The sequence below is a fragment of the Chiroxiphia lanceolata genome, chromosome 1 (genome assembly GCF_009829145.1).
Source record: "Chiroxiphia lanceolata isolate bChiLan1 chromosome 1, bChiLan1.pri, whole genome shotgun sequence".
NCBI classification, from domain to species: Eukaryota; Metazoa; Chordata; class Aves; order Passeriformes; family Pipridae; genus Chiroxiphia; species Chiroxiphia lanceolata.
The window spans coordinates 94695708-94703406 of NC_045637.1; the positions used below are offsets into that span (position 1 = coordinate 94695708).

At 37.0% G+C, this 7699-nt stretch overlaps 1 protein-coding gene across 1 annotated transcript; it reads right to left on the reverse strand.

The window, feature by feature from the left end:
* Positions 1–289: 289 nt before the first annotated feature.
* PRL (prolactin) lies at positions 290–6835 on the reverse strand. The gene is made up of 5 exons (XM_032688789.1): positions 6487–6835; positions 4837–5018; positions 4327–4434; positions 2719–2898; positions 290–781 (listed from the first exon to the last, which is right to left on the reverse strand). The coding sequence occupies exons 1-5, from the start codon at positions 6512–6514 to the stop codon at positions 590–592; spliced, it is 690 nt and encodes a 229-aa protein (XP_032544680.1). The 5' UTR covers positions 6515–6835; the 3' UTR covers positions 290–589.
* Positions 6836–7699: the final 864 nt, after the last annotated feature.

Consider the following 7699-nt stretch of genomic DNA (forward strand, 5'->3'; position numbering starts at 1 on the left):
CCCTCTCCTACTCTGACAGTTTTTGTACAGAGTAAAAGAATTGATCCAAGTAGATTTGATTTCAGACCATACTTTAAGTTTAGGGTAGTTTAGTGTAATAGGCGATTAATCTGCTTTTGATCTCCCTCCTTTTTATTCTCCCTCTTTTTGAAGGGGGGGGAAAGAGCAATGCAAGTAAGATAGCCTGTCATCAGTAAGTGGAGATGGAGATCCAAAAAGAGAAGCTACTGTTAAAGATATAAACCATACCAGCTGTTTTTCATTCACTGATACCACTCAATGTCATATGTTTTTTGGATTTAAGAATATTTTTATTTGTATCTGCATACCTGTTTATGACTGAAATACTACTAAGTAGTGAGATGAGGAGATTAGACAGAAGAGTGTATTCTTGTCATACAAGAAGTTGATAACATTTTAAAACACCAAGATGTATGGTGCTAATAGTTGCAGCCAGAATTCATACAAACATACCTGAAAATTACTGATCATACAAATACTGCACAGTGTGACTTTTGCAATGATAAGTGGCAAAGCATAAAGAGCATTGTGATGAATGATTTCGGTAAGCGATTAGGCCCATGCGTACTTAACAATTGTTATCGTGGATTAGGCGGCACTTCAGAAGCTTGAGATAGTTGTCAATTTTGTGGGAATCTCTGCGGAGGCAATGCAGCAGGTTGTAAAAGGCAAAGAGTCTGGAGTCCTCATCAGCAAGCTGAAGAGATGGAAGTCCTTCCCACGGAGAGTAAATTTCATTGCCGATCTCACCAGAATGAACCTAAAGACACAAAGTGATACTAGAAATAAATGATAGTGAACCTGACTGGATGTAGAAGATAGCATTTAAAATACTGACCTTGGAAAATATAGTTGTTAGTGTATGGCTTGTAAAATGGTTTCAGTTGTGGTTTGCACTATTCTGTATAATGTTCTATAACTTCATTCAGGTTTTGAATGAATTCGTCAGATTTCTCAGGCTGTTTCCCTAAAACGTGTATAAAGCTTAACTGTTTCAGTAGTGTTTTAAGAGAACTAGTGTGTTAACCTGTGTCCAGGGGAACCTGAGTTTGCAGAAGAATCAAACTTTCCTTCATGCATAGACTCATTAGGGATATCTCTTTTTGATTGCCTCCACCTTGAAAACTTTGTTAACATTTCTTCCTAGAAGTTGTTTGTGTGCCTTTCCAGATTTGTCTTGGCCCATTTCTTAGGCAATCTCTCTGATACATGCAGCTTCAAGCACACATTACCAGACAAATCTCTCAATAGTACATGTTCAGATGTACTGGACCTCAGATTTCATTAAAAAAAAAAAAGTACTGAGTGATACAGAGACCTCTAATGTTAGAAAACTAAGTACAGGACCTCATGCAGTGAGTTAGTATCTGAGGTGAATATGGGTTTAGAACTCCTTGTTTGAAAGAGGCAATTTTTTCATATCACAGAAATCTATCACAGCAGGAAGGAACTCTGTGCCTATTGGTACTTATGTATCATCCTTACATCCCCAGCTGTATTTTGTAAAGGCACATAAGAAAGTATCTGTGGAGTCTCTATCGTTCCCTTAAAGCAACAGGCAAAAAAATACACTTACTATGACTCAAAAATGTGGTTTGACACTAATGAATGTGGCAGTCTTATCTTCAACCTCCTTCTGTAAATAATGAGAATGAGAAGGTGGTGACAGGGAAACTGACTTCTTACTGTTATCTTGGATCCTCACCTGCACCCTTTTTACACATAGATATGTGATAGAGATGTATTTGGTTACACTGATAAATGTATTTGTAGCCTGTATGATATAAGGTTTCTGAGTAAATACATACCTAACTGAAAGAGAGAGACTATGGGTGATCTAGTGGGAAGTGGTGGACACAGTGATGGTGGCATTCTTACTGCTGTTCAACTGTTCAGAGCCTAAGCAGAAGCCAATAAAGTCAGAACCTCTTGTCAACATCTAACTCACTGACAGAATGATATATTCAGGGACTAACAGAGGCCCCTTTAAAAATAAACAAGCTAGAGCTGATTTTATTCAGGAAAGCTTTCAATCAGTTACTGATAACAAGGGCTATTCAAGTATGGGTTTTGTCAGACAACAGCCTTGTTGTCTAAACTTACAAGTGTAGAGGGAACCAAGTCAGAGCCAGAGTTCAGAGGAACCAGTATGGTGCGAAAAGAGAAATGGAAGATACTAGGATAACTTTACTGCATACCACATCTTTGCAACAGCCCAGACTTCTAGAACAGTTTTAAGTAGAGCATTTGTTTCCAAAACCTATACACAATACCTAGATGTAACAGATGTGTACAGACATGTTAAAACATATATATATATTAAATACATGCACGTGAAAAAAATGTCCATGCATCCTTAAACAATCAGAATTGTAAATTGAAAATACTCAAAGATAGAATGATGATCGGCAGTCCTGATGATTACACCTTCTCCTGAAGCAGAACTGGTGGATTATGCTATGCCTGTCACATCACATTGTCTCTTTAGAAATTGCAAGATAGCAGAAGAACAGAAAGCTGAAAAGTTCTCTGACAACTATTTTGGCTCCCATTTTTATCTTCAGATCTAGTTTATATCTTTATATCTCATTTTTATCTTCACATCTCCCTTTAATATTTCAGGTAGGGAGAGTCTACCTTTGTATGTGTCTTTCTTACAGCAAGAGGCTGGAAGCATGTTAAGGACCTAATACTTACCCGCCCAACTATTTTCTCCATTCCTTCTAGAAGCCGCTTGTTTTGTTCTTCAATTTCTACAGCCTTCCAGAGAATGGTTTCTGGAGCTTCTTTGATTCTTTGTACTTCAGAGGCCAAGTGGATCAGGGGATCATTCCAGGAGCGCAGTACTCCCAGTACTAAATTCAGTAGGTCTTCATGCTGTTCAAACATATTAAGAAAAGGAAGTTAAAATAAGAAGGCTAAATGCTGGCAGCATTAGAAGACATTTAGAGTAGCATCCATAGAAATTGTGATTTAGGAATTTATTCCAAGACCTATCACTGAATGGGCCCTATAGTGCTGTCTTAGATATCTCTGTGTAATTGCATATTTGAAGTTTGTAATTGGTGTAATCATATTTTACAATATTTGCACAAGCAGTTACAGTATTGCAATAGAAAATAAAATAAATCATCTCGAAGTCAAAAACTAGCAAGCACAACTACATTTCATATCTGTGAAGAAAAACCAGAACTCTTGTCTGATTTTTTTATGCACATTTTTAAATCCAATGATTTTTTTAATTTTCTTTTTTTAAGTTTAGTACTGGCTGGAAGGTTCACATTATGGTAAACCACTATATAATTTTTATTGCTTCTACGTAACACATCTGTTCTTCCCTTTGAACAATGGTGCTTCCAGCAATAGCTCTCTGGTTTTAAAAATTGTCCTTTCTTGTGGGCAGTAGGAATTCATAAAGCTTATGGTTGGGTTAGTATTAAACCTTTTCTTCTTTGCTAGATGCACAACCTAGGACCGTGAATTCTATTGCTCCCACTAGAATTTCTGAATGACATACTGAGAAGCTGGCAATACTGTGGGATTGCAAAGATATCACCACCATGAAACTGATAGAGATTTCTCCCTGAACAGCCCCATTTATATACCTCTGCTTATTTTTTTCTGCAGAGAATTTTAATTCTGTACCTGTGAGTTGAACATAGGCTGAAAAAGACTATCTTCATCTTCCCTTAATAATTTTTACATTTCATGTATGTATGTAGTGTGTTTCTCTTTGCAGGTATGTTGCAGTATTTCACACTAGAGTTTTTGTATTTGCATAATGATATGACCATTTTTTCCTACTGGTAACAGCAAGAAAATCTATTCAACATTTGTTTAGTAATGTCATTTTTTTTCAGCCACTGGAAAACTATTTACCTCTGCCTACATACAGCAGTGTATTTTTTATGTTTGTTAAAATAATAACTATCTATAATATGTTTTAAGGTAATGTTTAAAGGTTGTAGTGTTCTCAACACTGTACAATCATGGTAACTGGCATTGCTCCAGGGGGTTGTATTTTAATTGGAAATAAGATGCAGTGACTAAATGTACCATACAGGAAAAGGAAGGGACATTGAAAGTTATTGGTACATACATATGCTATATGGTTTGTAACTTAGTATCAGTAAATGTTAAATCAACTTTTCTTGGCTTTTTGGTGTTTTCCTCTTCCTGTCTTTCTTATTCCAATTGAGCTGATTTCTTTCTCTCTGTCTGCTGTCTCACTATCCCATAACCCTCCTTCTTCCTTGCCTTACCCTGCTCTGTCTTACACTGAATGACATTAGAAATGGGACTTACATGAATCTGCTGAGCTTGCTCCTTATCTTCAGGAGTGGTTAAGGAGGAAGTGTGGCAGCCATTAACAGCTTTTGCAATAAAACCCCGGCCCTGAGCGTAGCGTTCGTCCTGCAGATCAGCACAGACAGGCATTATTGAAACAGATAAGTAAGACCTTCAGTTCAAACCCTGTATTAACTAGTTGTTGTTCCACTGCTTTTATCAGTGCTTGTACGCTGTAAAGGTTAAAAGTTTCTGGTGGGTCTTTGGAGTGGAACTGGCACCCAGCAAACACAAACTTGTCCCACAGATAAAGAATGATGGGAAAATGGTATCTTTTAAAAGAAGTGTTGGGGATCTTAGCAATGGTCAGCCCCATATATTGTCGACATTGGGACTGTCACTGTCTGTGCAGCAATCCTATTTGTTTATCTATTGAAGGGTTTCACAGGTTAACATATGTTTTTGCTTAAAAAGAATTAAATTGCAATTTTATATTTTCTTACTCTCAGGAAAAGACAGAGTACTTACAAATTCATTGAACATTTCTGAAGACAGGAAGTGGATATAGTGTGAAAGTTTAACTGCTCGGTCAAAAAGTTCCTCAAGGGAAACTTGGCAATTGATGGATCCATTGGGGCAGATTGGTAAGGAGGTCACTCCTTCCTTCGTCAGGAGCATGTTGGACACCAGAAGGGCCACCAGCAACAAACCTGTTCAAGTTTAAAACAAAGCAAAATGGAATCAGATTGACTTACAGGTGCATTTAGAAGTAGCTGTCAGAGCCAGCTGATGGGTGATTTGGGTTGTGCTGTCACATGGTTGAGAGTACCCCCTGTACTGGCTGCTGAAAATCAGTGGAGGAGGGAAGCACTGTAATTCTGTAATTCTTACATCCTTTTCCCCCTCTGTCATCCTGACAGTATAGCAGAGCCTGCTACAGAGTGTGAGGAGAGAAGGTAACCTGTGTTGCAGTTTACACTGTGTTCTGAAGTCTCTTACTATGGTGTCTGACTTTATAATGTAGTGATAAATGGAAGAAAAAAAAATCAAACTTCTTCACAGTGTAAATATAGATACATAGTTATATTTGCACAGATATATGTTTGGAAAATAGATTGATCTTCTTTTTTTTGCCCTCCTCCTTCCAGAGGTCCTTTTCTTCTTTGCAAACATTTGGAGTTTAAATTAATTTTTGTGGGAGTGTGGTTAGGTCACTCTCTTAAGGTTTTGATTGTCCTGGGAGTTCCTTCAGAAGATTTCCAGCAGCTGTGCTGCTTTACTATTTAGAGTTTAACCCTAAATTTCCTACTGCTAAGAAATCAGAGAGAGGTTTTTTGATTTTCTCATGAGCTTCTGAAACTGATATAGAGGACTTTTCATTATCTAAAGCACAAAACTTCATCTGTTTAAAACTTTTCATATTAACTTAACAGAGTTAAGTTTTCTATTCAGTGAAATAAAATATACACAGAAAAACAATGGAAAAAATAAAAGCAAATGTTTTTAACTGAATTTACACACTCAAAGAACACTGTTCTGTGCTCTGAGATTTTTACTTCTGGAAATTGACCTGTTACATGTACTGATTCACTAGACTTATTTTAAATTAAAATGTGCTTCATAAATAAGCAGAACTGCCGCCAATGATATCATGTGGTAAGTTTCTTTTTACCTCTACATTCAAAAAAAGTGCATTTACACGTTGTTGATGTAAGCCTTCCTCCTGCCTTGTGAGCAAGGTACATGCAGCATACTGCAGTTAGGAACGTACTCTGGGGAATAACTCTATGAATAAGAAAATCTGAGACTTGGCTTAAAAGTTTGAAGACTGTTATGAAAACATTCACCTCAAAATTACTACCTCACTTCTAGCTTTGTGTGTAATGACTTCTAGTCATTACCTTCTGAGTGGTGTAGCAAATCAGTCTGGATCCAAACTTTCAGGGGCAGGGGCAGGTGTTACATCTCTCAATTTTCTGTGACACTGCCCAATGCAAAGGCAGTCGTAGCAGACAAAAGGGATCAAGCTGCCTTCTGGAGGAAGGTTTCACATTACTGGAAGACTAGGTGGCTGGAAGACCTCAGTTTCTAGAGCTGTTATATTTCAGTTGCTTCCTAATTCAATTTAAATTGAAAGAAATATAAAAGTTATGAGCAAGTGAATGTCAAAAGTCTTACCTTTCAGTGAAGCCCCCTTGGCACTCATGGTAGAGATCTTGTATGATGACTTGCTTCACCAGAAAGAAATCTCAATACTTGCTGTTGTTCTCTGCACATACCACTTTTATATACTCCATTCAGGGTCCATTTTGCATACATTCAGCAGGTCGTGGAGTTTACCTTGATAATTACAAACATCAAATTGCCTTTCTTCCACATTCATATTAATTTTTTTGGTTTTTTGCTTTTTGTTTTTTTTTTTTAATTTTAACTGTGAGAGGGAATTTCATTAATAAGTTCAGCTGTGGGATCCTATCGAATGGAGTGCCAAGATTTTGCCCTCAATGAGGTGAAATGCCATTGATCCATTTGTCAGTTCAGAGACAGGTATTCTCAATGTTTGTAGCCTGCTATTCCTACTCCCACAACCATCTTCTTGTCCTTCCTTGTTTCTTCAGCCATCCAAAGTTGCTTATGCTAAAATTCTGGCTATTTGTGGGAGGTAAACACTATTTTATAATGTCCCCATTGAGAAAAATAGCAGATATTGTACTGAAATTTATCCAGAGAAAGGGAAAAGAGACTCCTGGAAAGACAGGTCACTGTCTGTAAAATTATAGATATGAGAGTTCTGGTCAGTTAAAAAATATATTACACAGCACAAATCATGATATGAATGTTACTCAGTCTGAGAGATGACTAGAGAAATAGGGACAGTTCTTACATTAAAAAAGTTATAATGTGGAACAATAAAAGAGGTAGAAGTTATATGTTTACTGTTTAATCTCAAATGTTTCATGAATAAATTAGCATTATTTAAAAAGAAAAAAAAAAACCAACCTCTACAAAACCATGAAATTATTTTCTATACTTGAAAACCCTCTGCACAAAAGATGGGCATTTCCACCACATGCAAAACATATGCTGTCGTCAGCAGTGGGATTTGTTTTCAGATGTGATGCATCTGTGGTAATCTACAAACTAGCCTTAGCAGGTTGGCCCCGTTTTCTTGCTGTGTGAGGCTCCTCTGTGCGAATATATTAGCAAATATATAACCTTTCATCTCTTTCTCAGGACCATTTACCCACGTAAAGACTTTCCAAATTAAATGATCATAATGAATAAGGTATACAGTGTTAATGAATTTTCTCGCCTTGTTCCATAACTATGGAACAGGTATGTATATTGCCCTGAATCTTTCATTATTTCATAACTATGGACAAGGTTCTTG

What these genes read in the sequence shown, in the direction of transcription:
- PRL (XM_032688789.1), bottom strand. Translation starts at nt 6,514, where the DNA reads ATGAGTGCCAAGGGGGCTTCACTGAAAG. An exon ending in CAAGGGGGCTTCACTGAAAG is followed by an intron (nt 5,019 to 6,486) that starts GTAAGACTTTTG and finishes AAACTTGAACAG; the next exon opens with GTTTGTTGCTGGTGGCCCTT. An exon ending in AGCAAGCTCAGCAGATTCAT is followed by an intron (nt 2,899 to 4,326) that starts GTAAGTCCCATT and finishes ATGTTTGAACAG; the next exon opens with CATGAAGACCTACTGAATTT.